Source organism: Oncorhynchus gorbuscha, linkage group LG02, assembly GCF_021184085.1.
Source record: "Oncorhynchus gorbuscha isolate QuinsamMale2020 ecotype Even-year linkage group LG02, OgorEven_v1.0, whole genome shotgun sequence".
Classification (NCBI taxonomy): domain Eukaryota; kingdom Metazoa; phylum Chordata; class Actinopteri; order Salmoniformes; family Salmonidae; genus Oncorhynchus; species Oncorhynchus gorbuscha.
In genome coordinates, this window is record NC_060174.1 from 27559258 (window position 1) to 27577107 (window position 17850).

The 17850-nt window shown below is 44.0% G+C and overlaps 1 protein-coding gene across 4 annotated transcripts in view; it reads right to left on the bottom strand.

The window, feature by feature from the left end:
* LOC124000216 (cadherin-13-like) overlaps positions 1-17850 on the bottom strand; it is a 701352-nt gene that overhangs the window by 401054 nt on the left and 282448 nt on the right. For 3 of the 4 annotated variants that reach the window (XM_046306439.1, XM_046306433.1, XM_046306457.1), the window contains exon 4: positions 12801-12914. The exons of the other annotated variant lie outside the window; for it this stretch is intronic. In XM_046306439.1, the coding sequence (XP_046162395.1) occupies positions 12801-12914 (114 nt within the window). The remainder of the gene's footprint in view (positions 1-12800; positions 12915-17850) is intronic. 4 annotated transcript variants of the gene reach the window in all.

The following is a 17850-nucleotide window of genomic DNA, read 5'->3' on the forward strand; positions in this document are numbered from 1 at the left end:
CTCCTGTTAGCTAATCTAAGTTTATAATTTTAAAAGGCTAATTAATCATTAGAAAACCTTTTTGCAAATATGTTAGCACAGCTTAAATCTGTTGTTCTGATTAAAGAAACAATAAAACTGTCCATCTTTTGAGTATCTGGAGAATCAGCATTTGTGGGTTCGATTACAGGCTTAAAATGGCCAGAAACAAAGGACTTTCTTCTGAATCTCGTCAGTCTGATGTTGTTTTGAGAAACGAAGGCTATTCCATGTGAGAAATTGCCAAGAAACTGAAGATCTGGTACAACACTGTGTACCTCTCCCTTCACAGAACAGCTCAAACTGGCTCTAACCAGAATAGATAGAGGAGTGGGAGGCCCCGGTGCACAACTGAGCAAGAGGACAAGTACATTAGAGTGCCTAGTTTGAGAAACAGACTCCTCACAAGTCCTCAAATGTAAGCTTCATTAAATAGTACCCGCAAAACACCAGTCTCACCACCATGCTGAACAGTACAGCTCCCACAATCTTCTTATTATGAATTTATTTCAACCAATCATTAGTCATTTGTGTCTGTGCAGTACATGTTGAGTGCCCTTCTCTATAAGCATGTTGAAAGTATGTTATTCATTTGTTTAAATGGAAATAGCATTGTATTTGGTCAAGAACAAAAAAATGCTAAGTGCTGGCAGGAAGCTTATAGGTCTGCTTTTAGAACCAGTAAAGGCCTCTTTATTACTCTTGGGCAGCAGAATTTTTTTTGCTTCCCTCCAGGCCTGAGGACAAATACTTTCCTCTAGGCTCAGTTAAAGATATAACAGACAGGAGGGGCTATAAAGTCAACTACCATCTTCAGTAGATTTCCATCAAATTTGTCATGCCAGGAGGTTTGTCATTATTGATCGATAACAAAATAAAATCCACCTCTCCGACGCAAAATTGAAACTTGCAATGTTTTTCTTTCATTTTTTTGTTTGTTGCATGAATACGATGGCTAACTGTTTGATGTTGGCATTTCCTTGCCCACTTTGCCAATGAAGTAATAATTCAAATAATTAGCTATATCAAATGGTTTTGTGATGAACAAGCCATCTAATTCAATGAAAGATGGAGTTGAATGTCTTTCTGCCCAGAATTTCATTTAAATTACTCCAAAGTTTTTTTTCCATCATTCATTATATCATTGATCTTGGCTTCATATTAGAGTTTCTTCTTCTTTTTGTTGAGTTTAGTCACACAATTTCTCAATTTGCAGAAAGTCAGCCAGTCAGATGTGTAGCCAGACTTATTAGCCACTCCTTTTGCTCCATCGCATTCGACCATACAGTTTTTTAATTCCTCATTAATCAATTAAATTTAACAGTTCTAACAATCAGTTTCTTAACAGGTGCATGTTGTTCAATAATTGGAAGAAGCAATTTCATAAATTAATAAAGTGCAGCGTCTGAATGCTCCTTATTAATCAGTCCAACAAATATTTTTAACATCATCCACATAAATCACAGCTAAATATTTTGTATGATCTCTCTCAATATTTTAAGCCCAGCTTTTGGAACTTCCCTGGATATAGCCAATATATTGTGATCACTGCATACAATAGGTACGGATATAGCTTTAGAACACATTTCTGAGGTTTTAGTAAACATGTGATTGAATCATGTGGATGAACTTGTTCCTGTAGTTTTTGTAAACAACCTGGTAGGTTTATTAATAACCTGAACATGATTACAGGCACTGGTTACAGTGTGCAGCTTCCTCTTGAGCGGACAGCTTTGATGAAAACCAGTCAATATTCAGGTCCCCAAGAAAGTAGACCTCTCTGTTTACATACACCATCAAGAAATTCACACATTATTTAGATAGTCCCCTAAAGAAAAGGCTTTCAATGTGCCAAGTCAACCTGCAACCACAACACTTCAATAACACTAATCTTCTCTAAGCATTACAGGGATATGGCTCTGAGTATATATAGCAACACCTCCCCCATAAGCATTTCTGGCTCTTCTATAAATGTTGTATCTTTGTACTTCTACTGCTGTATCAGCAAATTAATGATCTAAGTGAGTCTCACAAATGGCTTATATATGAATGTTATCGGATGTTAGCAAGTTATTGATTTCATGAACCTTATTTCTAACGCTACATATATTAATATGGGCTATTTTCAGCCCTTTCCTGGGTATCTTATCAGAGATAGACATAATATGGAAAAGAACAAACAAAGCAAGAGAAAAAATATACATTTTAGCAGTCCATTAATCACTTGGTGTGTGTGCTGCGTGGTTGAATCTACGAACCTATAGGCTTGGCTCTCTCATCCCTTCCAGGATTCTAGGAGGGAAGGAGGGTGGACAATGAGCCTGTCATAGCAGATGTAAGCAATGTCCCCACGTGCTCTAGAAGCTTTCACGGCTGGGATAAGTTCTTTCCTCTTCTGGCGCACAGCTTTAGGATAGTCCTCGTTGAGGAAGATATACTTTCCTCTCAAGTACTTGTCTCTTTCCAGAACAGCTACCTTGTCCTTGAACCTCAGGAACTTGACCACTATTGGCCTAGGCCTGTCACCTGGGCTGGTGGTGGCTTTTCCAGTCCTGTGGGCGCGCTCCTCCTCAATATTCCTGTGGTCCATCTTAAATTTCTGAGAGGTCATTTCACTCAGACTCCGTCCAGGTTTCATGTGGAGATTCTGCAATTCCGTCCACAGCACATTATTCCGCCTTGATTGTCCCTAGAGATGGTCTGAATTAACCGTCATTGTTATCATGGAATCACACACAGAACTGATATCCTCTCTCAATGACCTACAGATTGCTGTCATCTTACCATTATTCTTTTTAAACTCATCGAGCTGAACCTGGGAGATCTGCAAACTGTTTTTCAGGTCCTGGACCTCACTTGTCAGGTCATCCATTCTTTTATTAGTTCAGTCCACCAGTATCTGGACAAAACACTTGAAGCTATTTTCTTGTTGTTGTAACAACTGCTTGTAGAACTATTTTTGTTTGTTTAAAAGATCCTTCAGCGGGGATAGAGAGACACCACTGTCCTCAACGGTACTCCCGCCATCTTTGGTCTTTGTCATGGTAGCTAAATCAAATCAAATCAAATACAATACATACACATGACAGAAAACATGGCCGTAGCTGTAGGAAATGCACTTGGAACTGGAGGTGGGAGACGATCAACAGAGTTTGAGAAGCTTACAGGTGGCAGGGAAAGTTTACTGAGTTTACTGAGTAAAGAGTATAAGTGGCATTTTGAGTAATTAATAAAAGTGAAAAAAAGAGTGAGCCCAAGCTAGCAAGTGATTAAGAAAAAAGTGGGCACAGCTAAGAATTCTAAGGAAAGAGAAAGTTTTTGGAATGTTCACCTAACGTTTGAGTGACCAGTGACCAACATTTTATCTAATCTATGTTAGCAAAACCCTTTTTAGCATATTTTGGCATTACATGCTGACCAAACCAGATGTGCACCATCACGTGCATGTTGATTTTGTACCCCCACACCAGACAAGATAAGGACACGCAGGTTGAAATTGTCATGTATTGTATTGTCATGTCTTGTCCCTGTGCTTTCTCTTCTCTTCGTTTCCCCCTGCTGGTCGTATTAGGTTTCTTTCTCTCTCTTTATCCCTCTCTCTCTATCGTTCCGTTCCTGCTTCCAGCTGTTCCTCATTCTCCTAACGACCTCGTTTACTCTCTCACACCTGTCCCCTATTTTGCCCTCTGATTAGGTCTCTATTTCTCTGTCTGTTTCTGCTTCTGTCCTTGTCGGATTCTTGTTTGCTTTGCTCTTGTTCCGTCCTGTTGTATTCTGCCTCGTCTTCAGATACTGCGTGTGAGCAGGTGTCTCTATCCTCTACGGCCCGCGCCTACCCGAAGGGACCTGCAGTCTGTTGCCGCTAGCCCTGCAACTCTCCTCAACAACTAGAAGGGGGACTCTCCTGTTAAGCTAGAGGATTTGTGTTTTCCCTGTTTGGACTGCCCCTGTAATGATTGAGGAATTATGTTTTCCCTGTTTGGACATTAAAAGACTCTGTTTCTGTTATATCGCGTTTGGGTCCTCACTCACCTGCATAACAGAAGAATCCGACCAAGAATGGACCCAGCGATTTCGGATTCTCTCTACTCAGCCGTCGAGTTCCAGGGAGCGATGCTAGGCAGACACGAGTAGGAATTGTCTGCTGCTCGACATGCCGTTGAGACCCTGGCCGCCCAAGTCTCCGACCTCTCGGAAGATATTCACAATCTCCGCCTCGATCCACCGGTTACCTCCTGGGCTTCCGGGTCTCCGGAGCCCAGAATTAATAACCCACCGTGTTACTCTGGGGAGCCCACTGAATGTCGCTCGTTCCTTACCCAGTGTGATATTGTGTTCTCTCTCCAGCCCAACACGTACTCCAGGGGTACTACTCGTATCGCCTACGTCATATCTCTCCTTACTGGACGGGCTCGTGAGTGGGGCACGGCAATCTGGGAGGCAAGGGCTGAGTGTACTAACCAGTATCAGAACTTTAAGGAGGAGATGATACGGGTTTTTGATCGTTCTGTTTTTGGGAAAGAAGCTTCCTGGGCCCTGTCTTCCCTATGTCAAGGTAATCGATCCATAACGGATTACTCTATAGAGTTTCGCACTCTTGCTGCCTCCAGTGACTGGAACGAGCCGGCGTTGCTCGCTCGTTTTCTGGAGGGTCTCCACGCTGAGGTAAAGGATGAGATTCTCTCCCGGGAGGTTCCTTCCAGCATGGATTCTTTGATTGAACTCGCTATTCGCATAGAACGACGGGTAGATCTTCGTCACCGAGCTCGTGGAAGAGAGCTCACGTTAACAGTGTCCCCCCTCTCCGCATCACTACCATCTCCCCCCACGGGCTCAGGTGTTGAGCCCATGCAGCTGGGGGGTATTCGCATCTTGACTAAGGAGAGGGAACGGAGAATCACCAACCGCCTCTGTCTCTATTGCGGTTCCGCTGGTCATTTTGTCATTTCATGTCCAGTAAAAGGCCAGAGCTCATCAGTAAGCGGAGGGCTAATGGTGAGCGCTACTACTCAGGTTTCTCCGTCAAGTTCCTGTACTACCTTGTCGGTCCATCTACGCTGGACCGGTTCGGCAGCTTCCTGCAGTGCATTAATAGACTCTGGGGCGGAGGGCTGTTTAAGGACGAAGCCTGGGCTCGGGAACATGACATTCCTCTCAGACAGTTAGGGGAGCCCACGGCTATGTTCGCCTTGGATGGTAGTCCTCTCCCCAGGATTCAGCGTGAAACGATACCTTTAACCCTCACTGTCTCTGGTAATCATAGTGAAACCATTTCTTTTTTTATTTTTCGTTCACCTTTTACACCTGTTGTTTTGGGCCATCCCTGGCTAGTGTGTCATAATCCTTCTATTAATTGGTCTAGTAATTCTATCCTCTCCTGGAACGTCTCTTGTCATGTTAAGTGTTTGTTGTCTGTTATCCCTCCTGTTTCTTCTGCCCCCTTTTCACAGGAGGAGCCTGGTGATTTGACAGGGGTGCCGGAGGAATATCATGATCTGCGCACGGTCTTCAGTCGGTCCAGGGCCACCTCCCTTCCTCCTCACCGGTCGTATGATTGTTGTATTGATCTCCTTCCGGGTACCACTCCCCCACGGGGTAGACTATACTCTCTGTCGGCTACCGAACGTAAGGCTCTCGAAGATTATTTGTCTGTAGCTCTCGACGCCGGTACCGTGGTCCCTTCCTCCTCTCCCGCCGGAGCGGGGTTCTTTTTTGATAAGGAAGAGGACGGGATCCTGCGCCCCTGTGTGGATTATCGAGGGCTGAATGACATAACGGTTAAGAATCGTTATCCGCTTCCCCTTATGTCTTCAGTTTTCGAGATTCTGCAGGGAGCCAGGTTTTTCACTAAGTTGGACCTTCGTAACGCTTACCATCTCGTGCGCATCAGGGAGGGGGACGAGTGGAAGACGGCGTTTAACACTCCTTTGGGGCACTTTGAATACCGGGTTCTGCCGTTCGGTCTCGCTAACGCTCCAGCAGTCTTTCAGGCATTAGTGAATGATGTACTGAGAGACATGCTGAACATCTTTGTTTTCGTTAACCTTGATGATATCCTGATTTTTTCACCGTCACTCCCGATTCATGTTCAGCACGTCCGACGTGTCCTCCAGCTCCTTTTAGATAATGGTCTTTATGTGAAGGCAGAGAAGTGCGCTTTTCATGTTTCCTCCGTCACATTTCTCGGTTCCGTTATTTCCGCTGAAGGCATTCAGATGGATTCCGCTAAGGTCCAAGCTGTCAGCGATTGGCCCGTTCCTAAGTCACGTGTCGAGCTGCAGCGCTTTCTCGGTTTCGCGAATTTCTATCGTCGTTTCATTCGTAATTTCGGTCAGGTGGTAGCTCCTCTCACAGCCCTTACTTCTGTCAAGGCGTGCTTTAAGTGGTCCGTTTCCGCACAGGGAGCTTTTGATCTCCTCAAGAAGCGTTTTACATCCGCTCCTATCCTTGTTACACCTGACGTCTCTAGACAGTTCATTGTCGAGGTTGACGCGTCAGAGGTGGGCGTGGGAGCCATTCTGTCCCAGCGCTCCCATTCTGACGATAAGGTCCATCCTTGCGTGTATTTTTCTCATCGCCTGTCGCCGTCGGAACGTAACTATGATGTGGGAAACCGCGAACTGCTCGCCATCCGCTTAGCCCTAGGCGAATGGCGACAGTGGTTGGAGGGGGCGACCGTTCCTTTTGTCGTTTGGACTGACCATAAGAACCTTGAGTGCATCAAATCAAATCAAATTTATTTATATAGCCCTTCGTACATCAGCTGATATCTCAAAGTGCTGTACAGAAACCCAGCCTAAAACCCCAAACAGCAAACAATGCAGGTGTAAAAGCACGGTGGCTAGGAAAAACTCCCTAGAAAGGCCAAAACCTAGGAAGAAACCTAGAGAGGAACCGGGCTATGTGGGGTGGCCAGTCCTCTTCTGGCTGTGCCGGGTAGAGATTATAACAGAACATGACCAAGATGTTCAAATGTTCATAAATGACCAGCATGGTCAAATAATAATAAGGCAGAACAGTTGAAACTGGAGCAGCAGCACAGTCAGGTGGACTGGGGACAGCAAGGAGCCATCATGTCAGGTAGTCCTGGGGCACGGTCCTAGGGCTCAGGTCCTCCGAGAGAGAGAAAGAAAGAGAGAATTAGAGAGAGCATATGTGGGGTGGCCAGTCCTCTTCTGGCTGTGCCGGGTGGAGATTATAACAGAACGTGGCCAAGATGTTCAAATGTTCATAAATGACCAGCATGGTTGAATAATAGTAAGGCAGAACAGTTGAAACTGGAGCAGGAGCATGGCCAGGTGGACTGGGGACAGCAAGGATTCCTCATGTCAGGTAGTCCTGGGACATGGTCCTAGGGCCCAGGCCAGTTGAAACTGGAGCAGCAGCATGGCCACATCCGTTCTGCCAAACGACTCAATGCGCGTCAGGCTCGTTGGGCGTTGTTTTTCGCTCGTTTCGAGTTCGTTATTTCTTATCGTCCGGGCACTAAGAACACCAAGCCTGATGCTTTATCCCATCTCTCCAGTTCTTCTGTAGCCTCTACCGACCCCGAGGGGATTCTCCCTGAGGGGCGTGTTGTCGGGTTGACTGTCTGGGGAATTGAGAGACAGGTAAAGCAAGCACTCACTCACACTCCGTCTCCGCGCGCTTGTCCTAGGAACCTTCTTTTCGTTCCCGTTCCTACTCGTCTGGCCGTTCTTCAGTGGGCTCACTCTGCCGAGTTAGCCGGCCACCTCGGCGTTCGCGGTACGCTTGCTTCTATTCGCCAGCGTTTTTGGTGGCCCACTCAGGAGCGTGAAACGCGTCGTTTCGTGGCTGCTTGTTCGGACTGCGCGCAGACTAAGTCCGTTAACTCTCTTCCTGCTTCTGCTCCTGGCCTTGCTGTGTCTAAGTCTGTCCCCAGCCACTGCATCTCTCCTAGTCCTGCTCCTGGCCTTGCTGTGTCTCAGTCTGTCCCCAGCCACCGCATCTCTCCTGCCCTTGCTGTGTCTCAGTCTGTCCCCAGCCACCGCATCTCTCCTGCCCTTGCTGTGTCTCAGTCTGTCCTCAGCCACCGCCTCTCTCCTGTTCCTGGTCTTAGCCTTGCTGTGTCTCAGTCTGTCCCAAGTTGTTACTCTCCTGGCCTGTTTGGTTCTGATTGCTCAAACTCTTACAGTTCTCTACCCGTGTCTCATTTTTATAATAATAATTGCACTAAGATTCCCTCTTCATCGTTTCCCGGTACGGTCCTGAGGAGAGGAGTTGGGTTCCATCTCGGGACGTGCTGGACTGTTCGCTGATCGATGATTTCCTCCGTTGCCGCCAGGTTTCCTCCTCGAGTGCGCCAGGAGGCGCTCGGTGATTGGGGGGGTACCGTCATGTATTGTATTGTCATGTCTTGTCCCTGTGCTTTCTCTTCTCTTCGTTTCCCCCTGCTGGTCATATTAGGTTTCTTTCTCTCTCTTTATCCCTCTCTCTCTCTATCGTTCCGTTCCTGCTTCCAGCTGTTCCTCATTCTCCTAACGACCTCGTTTACTCTCTCACACCTGTCCCCTATTTTGCCCTCTGATTAGGTCTCTATTTCTCTCTCTCTGTTTCTGCTTCTGTCCTTGTCGGATTCTTGTTTGCTTTGCTCTTGTTCCGTCCTGTTGTATTCTGCCTCGTCTTCAGATACTGCGTGTGAGCAGGTGTCTCTATCCTCTACGGCCCGCGCCTACCCGAAGGGACCTGCAGTCTGTTGCCGCTAGCCCTGCAACTCTCCTCAACAACTAGAAGGGGGACTCTCCTGTTAAGCTAGAGGATTTGTGTTTTCCCTGTTGGGACTGCCCCTGTAATGATTGAGGAATTATGTTTTCCCTGTTTGGACATTAAAAGACTCTGTTTCTGTTATATCGCTTTTGGGTCCTCACTCACCACCTGCATAACAGAAATATCAAAACAAACTCTGAACCAATTATATTAATTTGGGGACAGGTCGAAAAGCATTAAACATTTATGGCAATTTAGCTAGCTAGCTTGCTGTTGCTAGCCAATATGTCCTGGGATGTAAACATTGGGTTATTTTACCTGAAATGCACAAGGTCCTCTACTTTGACAATCCACAGGTAAAACGGCAAACCAAATTCCTTTCTCGTCATCTCTCCCCCTTCCTCAGGCTGCTGTTTTACTTCTTTGGACTTTATGTGGCGGTTGGAAACCGACTTTACGGTGCATTACTACAACCGACTGGAGTGTGGACATCAGCTCACCTTTCAATCATGCTCCTAAACACCAGTGATGAGAACACATATGCTCCTAAAAACCAATGAGGAGATGGGAGAGGCCGGACTTGCAGCACGTTGAACATCACAAATAGAACCTATTTCTATTTTATTGCCTGGCCAAGCAGACGCTCGCTGAGGCCCTCGAGCAGTGTGGGTGCAATGATTGAATAACATGTATGTGTATATTTATTTTGCAACGCTCGAGCACGCCAATGCGAGCGGTGTGGTCAGCATGCTAGAGTTCCCTTAATATTTTAAGGTCAAACAGACCATACCCAGAACGCGGTTACCATGTTCTCAGAATATATAATATCAATGTTTTAGGCATGTTTCATGGGACGTTGCAGGAGAATATTCCATCAACGTCCCACCAAACACACACAGAACATGTTTGCCATGTTCTCAGAATATAAGATATTAATGAATGTTCCTTGCACAATACAGGAACAATACTATGAACATATGCTATTCAGGTTCTCCTGATATGAAATAGCTACAGTAGTCCTGGAACGCCAGGGGGAGAACATATGATAGACCCTATATCAAATCCATTCCCTTTCCCAGGCTCACCCTCATAGGGGCAACACATGGGAAACCAATGGCTACCATGATGGTGGTGAGGAGGATAAGGAGGAGAAGCTGTATCCATTTTGAAAATAAATAGTGCCTGTTTTCCAATGTATAGCTGCCATCAGATAAAAAAGCATAACTATGGTGAGAAGAGAGTGCAGGGAAAGAGAGAGGGAGAACGAGATAGAGAAAGGCTTGGTAGTGGGAACATTCCCAGCACAGTCTTACTGAGCTTCTTCATAAGATTGTAACATAATCTCTCTATGGAGCGATGACTACTCCAAATCAGGAGCATGTCAACCCTCGTCTCGTTCTGCCATCAGTGGAGGCACATCACTGATGCATGACATACAGTATATTACATGATCCTTGTAACACTGAAATGAATCTTGTACGGACAGAAAAGAAAGGATACGGTGTGTCTGTATCTACAGTATTTAATCAGTAAGTGCCTGAAGAAAACAATTCCAAGCTGTATGTTTTCTTTTCAACTAATATAAATTAACAGTTTGTCCAAAACACCTATAGAACTCCTGTAAGCTAAATTAATCTGCTGACTGTAGATCTCCCTCACGCTCCCTGTCTCTTTCTCTCACATTGGGGGCATGACACTTTGCCTTGGTGCTTACGCACCACTGAGAGCCACAGGGGGAGGGAGGAAGGCTATACTATGAATCCTCCACAGACCCCTCAGGGACCCAAAGTTCCCCAGATACCACAGGACAGAGGGGGAATAGAGAGAACTTAGCTTCAGAAGAACTCTCCAGTCTGCAATTATCTATTATGTGCAGGGCTCAGCTTTGTGATGTCTCTCTTTTAAGGTTTCTTTTTCAGACTCTCTTTCTGGGTGTTCTGAGAAGTGGTTGATTCTTTAGTCTCATCTGCAAAGCTCTCTCTCTCGGTCGCAGACACGCACAGACACAAACACACACGTTACACACACGTTACACACACGTTACACACACGTTACACACACACGTACACACGTACACACACACACACACACACACACACACACACACACACACACACACACACACACACACACACACACACACACACACACACACACACACACACACACACACACACACACACACACACACACACACACACACACACACACACACACAGTCCTGAAAATACATTGCTTCATGTCTTAGTGTTCCTTCTGCAAATGAGGCTGTGAGGACTCAATTATGGAAGGTATAACCTCTGAAAAGTCCAATAGCTGTTCCACATAAACATATTAAATCTATTCCTGTTTTTACAGATGGTCTGTAGGCTTGAACCTGTACGTCTGAGTTCCTAAATGGAACAGCAGTAAAATGGGCCCTCATTCTATCTCATCTAAGCTGAATTACTTGTACACACATTAACGCCAAACAACTCTGATCAAATGACCTAGCCACCAATGTATTCCGAAAAATCAATCAAAGCACTTGAGCATGGTGCTGACTAAATGTGTTTTTTTATCAACCCTTGGTAACATAACCAGAGAAGGATGTCAAGGATCTAGCCTTTTTATTAAAAAGGAATATATCAAGTTATATTCATCGAGTCATATATTTGTTTTGACTGTCATCCAAAACGGATTGGGTAGTTTTGAGAAAGAAAAATAGGACTAAAATATCAAATTCAAACACACAGTTTTATTTGTGAGGGGTAATTGTTTATTCTGCTTAAATGCTAATTATTCTTGTTATTCTAATCAAATCAAATTGTATTTGTCACATGCATAGTGAAATGCTTACTTACAAGCCCTTAACCAACAATTCATTTTTTGGGGATATTGGTGTTGATGTGAGCAATGACCAGCCTTTCAAAGCACTTATTGGCTACAGACATGAGTGTTACGGGTCAGTAGTCCTTTAGGGAGGTTACCTTAGTGTTCTTGGGCACAGGGACTATGGTGGTCTGCTTGAAACATGTTGGTATTACAGATTCAGCCAGGGAGAGGTTGAAAATGTCAGTGAAGACACTTGCCAGTTCGTCAGCGCATGCTCGGAGAACACGTCCTGGTAATCCATCTGGCCCTGTGGCCTTGTGAATGTTGACCTGTTTAAAGGTCTTACTCACATCGGCTATGGAGAGCGTGATAACACAGTCGTCCAAAACAGCTGGTGCTCTCATGCTTCAGTGTTTCTTGCCTCGAAGCGAGCATAGAAGTAATTTAGCTCGTATGGTAGGTTCGTGTCACTGGGAAGCTCGTGGCCTTGCTTCCCTTTGTAGTCTGTAATAGTTTTTAAGCCCTGCCACATCCGCCAAGAGTCAGAGCCAGTGTAGTACCATTCAATCTTATTCCTGTATTGACGCTTAGCCTGTTTGATGTTTCGTCGGAGGGTAGAGTGGGATTTCTCATAAGCTTCCAGGTTAGAGTCCCGCTCCTTGAAAGCGGCAGCTCTACACTTTAGCTCAGTGCAGATGTTGCCTGTTATCCATGGCTTCTGGTTGGGGTATGTACGTAATGTCACTGTGGGGACGACGTCATCCATGCACTTATTGATGAAGCCAGTGACTGATATGGTGTACTCCTCAATGCCATCGGAAGAATCCCGGAACATATTCCAGTCTGTGCTAGAAAAACAGTCCTGTTGCTTAGCATCTGCTTCATCTGACCACTTTCTTATTGACCGAGTCACTGGTGCTTTTTGCTTTAGTTTATCTTGTAAGCAGGAATCCGGAAGACAGAATCACGGTCAGATTTGCCAAATGGAGGGTGAGTGAGAGCTTTGTACGCGTCTCTGTTTGTGGAGCAAAGCTGGTCTAGAATGTTTTCCCTCTGGTTAAACATTTAACATGCTGGTAGAGATTAGGTAGAATGGATTTGAGTTTCCCTGCATTAAATTCCCCGGCCACTATTCACATTGCGAGATTGTGAATAACACTAAATATGGTGGTAAACCCACCGCAATCCGCCTATTAGTGTATCAGAAGGTGTCCGAGGTGGGACGGACAGGTGAGGCTTACCGTGCCAATGACTTTCGGGAATGGGGGCTCCATGTTCTCACTGACATGCATGCGGGGGGCGAACAGGGCTCTCTTTGATCTGTAGTGCTGGATCTGTCCAAGGCCAAGGATCTCCTTTGAACACACAGAGGGAGGGGTGGCATTAAAACAACATATTGTATAGTTTATACATTACCTATGTGGTCCTGTGTGGCTCAGTTGGTAGACTATGGAGCTAGCAATGCCTGGATCATAGGTTAAATTCCTGCTGGGGCCACCCATATTGAAATGTAGGAACTCACTTTAGTAAGTCCCTTTGGGTAAAAGTATCTGATAAATGGCATATATACAGTCAGTTCTAAAAGTACTGGGACAGTCATACAGTTTTGGTTATTTTGACTCCATACTCCAGCAATGAAATGACACAATGACTATGAGGTTAAAGTTCAGACTGTCGGCTTTAATTTGACGGTATTTCAATGCATATTGGGTGAACCGTTAAGATATTACAGAGCTTTTTGTACATAGTCACCCATTTTAATTCACTTATACCGTACATATACTGTACCACTCAAAAGTTTGGACACCTACTCATTCCATGGTTTTTCTACATCGTAGACTAGTAGCGAAGACATCACAATTATGAAGTAACACATATGGAATAATGTCGTAACTAAATAAGTGTCAAACAAATCAAAATATGTTTTATATATGACCTTCAAAGTAGTCAGCCTTTGCCTTGATGACAGCTTTGTACACTATTGGCATTCTCTCAACCAGCTTCATGAGGCAGTAACCTGGAATACATTTAAATTAACAGGTGTGCCTTGTTAAAAGTACATTTATGGAATTTCATTCCTTCAGTATTCGGAAGGTTGGATGACTGAGGTGCCCAAAGTCAACTGCCTGTTACTCAGGCCCAGAAGCTAGGATATGCATGGTAGTATTGGATAGAAAACACTCTAACGTTTCTAAAACTGTTAAAATAATGTCTGTGAGTATAACAGAACTGATTTGGCTGGCGAAATCCCGAGGACAATCCATCCAGGAAAATTATTTTTTGAGGTCATTCGACTTTCCAATAATTTTCTATGGGAAAGCCAAATTACTTGGTCCCAGATTGCAGTTCCTATGGCTTCCACTAGATGTCAACAGTCTTTAAAAATTGTTAGATGTTTTTTATTTTTTTAATGAAGAAGTAGTCATATTCTTTCTAAGTGTCACTAGTATTTTGGTGAGCATGAATGAATGCGCGCTCCTCGTTGTTTTTTTCCCGGTATTGGAAACAGTTTATTCCGTCATAAATTTGATTGATTATTTACATAGGATACCTGAGATTGGATTAGAAATGTTGTTTGAAATGTTTGGACCAAGTTTACAGGTTACTTTTTAGATTCCTTTATAGGCATGTTGGGCGAGTTGGAACAGGTGTTTTTCCGAATCAAATGTGACAAATACATTTTAGAGATATATAAAGAAGGACTTTATTGAACAAAACGACCATTCATTGTGTAACTGGGATATATAGGATTGCAAAAATGTGAAGATCTTCAAAGGAAAGCGATATATTTTATGGCTATTTCTGACTTCCGTGATTCATCTGCTTGGTTGGAAATTGATTGTGACGTGCTCCAGTGCACTTGGTTATTTATCTACGGTATTGAATATATTTTGAGTCTTAAATTGTATAGTTAATTTTCATAATAGGGTACCTAAGGATTGATTAGGAATGTTGTTTGACATGTTTGGACCAAGTTTATTGGTAATGTTTGGGATTAATTTTGTATGCATTTTCAATGAGAGGAAACCGGTGGATTATTGAAAGAAGCGTGCCAAATAAACTTACTTCTTTGGGATGTAATTAGGGACCCCTGTGATTGCAACCAGATGAAGATCTTCAAAGGTAAGGGATTTATTTTATCGCTATTTCTGACTTTTGCAAAAAAAAACATTTTAACTTTTTATTGCTGCAGGGGTAGTATTGAGTAGTTTGGATGAAAAGGTGCCCATTGTAAACGGCCAGCTCCTCAGTCTCAGTTGCTAATATATGCATATTATTATTAGGTTTGGATAGAAAACACTCTAAAGTTTCCAAAACTGTTTGAATTATGTCTGTGAGTATAACAGAACATTTGCAGTTGATAAATTATCGATTATATATTTTAAGAACAACCTGAGGATTGATTATAAAAAAAACGTTTGACATGTTTCTGTGGACATTATGGAAAATATTTGGAATTTTTGTCTGCATTGTCGTGACCCCTCTTTCCTGTGGATTTCTGAACATAACGTGACAAACAAACTGAGGTATTTTGGATATAGAAATAGTCTTTATGGAACAAAAGGAACATTTGTTGTGTAACTGGGAGTCTCGTGAGTGAAAACATCCGAAAATCATCAAAGGTAAACGATTCATTTAATTGCTTTTCTGATTTTCATGACCAAGCTTCCTGATGCTAAGTGTACTTAATGTTTTGTTGAGCGATCAATAAACTTACACAAACGCTTTGATTGCTTTCGCTGTAAAGCATAATTTCTAAATCGGACACAACAGGTGGATTAACAAAAGGCTAAGCTGTGTTTTCCTATATTGCACTTGTGATTTCATGAATATAAATATTTGTAGTAATAATAGCGCTATGCTATTCAACGGTTGTTGATGACACTTATCCCGATAGGGGGATTGCAGCAGCCATAACAAGTAAACCAGGTAGGCAAGTTGAGAACAAGTTCTCATTTACAATTGTGACCTGGCCGAGATAAAGCAAAGCAGTTTGACACATACAACAACACAGAGTTACACATGGAGTAAAACAAACACACAGTCAATAATACAGTAGAAAAATAAGTATATATATAATGTGAGCAAGTGAGGTGAGATAAGGGAAGTAAAGGCAAAAAAGGCCAAGGTGGCGAAGTAAATACAATATAGCAAGTAAAACACTGGAATGGTTGATTTGCAGTGGAAGAATGTGCAAAGTAGAGATATAAATATTGGGGTGCAAAGGAGCAAAGTAAATAAATAAATAAATACAGTCAGGAAAGATGTAGTTGTTTGGGCTAAATTATAGATGGGCTATGTACAGGTGGAATAATCTGTGAGCTGCTCTGACAGCTGGTGCTTAAAGCAAGTGAGGGAGATAAGTGTTTCCAGTTTCAGAGATTTTTGTAGTTCGTTCCAATCATTGGCAGCAGAGAACTGGAAGGAGAGGCAGCCAAAGGAAGAATTGGTTTTGGGGGTGACCAGAGAGATATACCTGCTGGAGCGTGTGCTACAGGTGGGTGCTGCTATGGTGACCAGCGAGCTAAGATAAGGGGGGACTTTACCTAGCAGGGTCTTGTAGATGACCTGGAACCAGTGGGTTTGGCGACGAGTATGAAGCGACGGCCAGCCAACGAAAGCATACAGGTCGTAGTGGTGGGTAGTAAATGGGGCTTTGGTGACAAAACGGATGGCACTGTAATGGACTGCATCCAATTTATTGAGTAGGGTATTGGAGGCAATTTTGTAAATGACATCGCCGTAGTCGAGGATTGGTAGGATGGCCAGTTTTACAAGGGTATGTTTGGCAGCATGAGTGAAGGATGCTTTATTGCGAAATAGGAAGCCAAGATGTTTGATGTGAGTCTGGAAGGAGAGTTTACAGTCTAACCAGACACCTAGGTATTTGTAGTTGTCCACATATTCTATGTCAGAGCTGTCCAGAGTAGTGATGTTGGACAGGCGGGCAGGTGCAGGCAGCGATCGGTTGAAGAGCATGCATTTAGTTTTACTTGTATTTAAGATCAATTGGAGGCCACGGAAGGAGAGTTGTATGGCATTGAAGCCCGCATGAAGGTTTGTTAACACAGGGTCCAAAGAAGGGCCAGAAGTATACAGAATGGCGTCGTCTGCGTAAAGGTGGATCAGAGACTCACCAGCAGCAAGAGCGACATCATTGATGTATACAGAGAAGAGAGTCGGTCCAAGAATTGAACCCTGTAACACCCCCATAGAGACTGACAGAGGCCCGGTCAACAGACCCTCTGATTTGACACACTGCACTCTATCAGAGAAGTAGTTGGTGAACCAGGCGAGGCAATAATTTGAGAAACCAAGGCTGTCGAGTCTGCCGATGAGGATGTGGTGATTGACAGAGTCGCCAGCCTTGGCCAGGTCAATGAATACGGCTGAACAATATTGTTTCTTATCGATAGCGGTTAAGATATCATTTAGGACCTTGAGCGTGGCTGAGGTGCACCCATGACCAGCTCTGAAACCAGATTGCATTGTGGAGAAGGTATGGTGGGATTCGAAATGGTCAGTAATCTGTTTGTTGACTTGGCTTTCTAAGACCTTAGAAAGTCAGGGTAGGATAGATATAGGTCTGTGGCAGTTTGGGTCTAGAGTGTCTCCCCCTTTGATGACCGTAGCTGCTTTCCAATCTTTGGGAATCTCAGACACGAAAGAGAGGTTGAACAGGCTAATAATAGGGGTGGTAACAATTTCGGGAGATAAATTTAGAAAGAAAGTGTCCAGATTGTCTAGCCCGGCTGATTTGTAGGGGTGCAGATTTTGCAGCTCTTTCAGAACATCAGCTGACTGGATTTTGGAGAAGGGTAAATGGGGTAGGCTTGGGCGAGTTGCTGTAGGGGGTGCAGTTCTGTTGACCGGGGTAGGGGTAGCCAGGTGGAAAGCATGGCCAGCCGTAGAAAAATGCTTATTGAAATTATCAATTATAGTGGATTTATCGGTGGTGACAGTGTTTCCTATCTTAGTTAGAGATGTAAATTTTAGAATTTTTGGTGGTCTTCCTAAGCCAGGATTCAGACACGGCTAGAACATCCCGGTTGGCAGAGTGTGCTAAAGCAGTGAATAAAACAAACTTAGGGAGGAGGCTTCAAATGTTAACATGCATGAAACCATGGCTATTATGGCTACAGAAGTCATCAAAAGAGAGCGCCTGGGGAATAGGAGTGGAGCTAGGCACTGCAGGGCCTGGATTAACCTCTACATCACCAGAGGAACAGAGGAGGAGTAGGATAGGGGTATGGCTAAAAGCTATGAGAATTGGTCATCTAGAATGTCTGG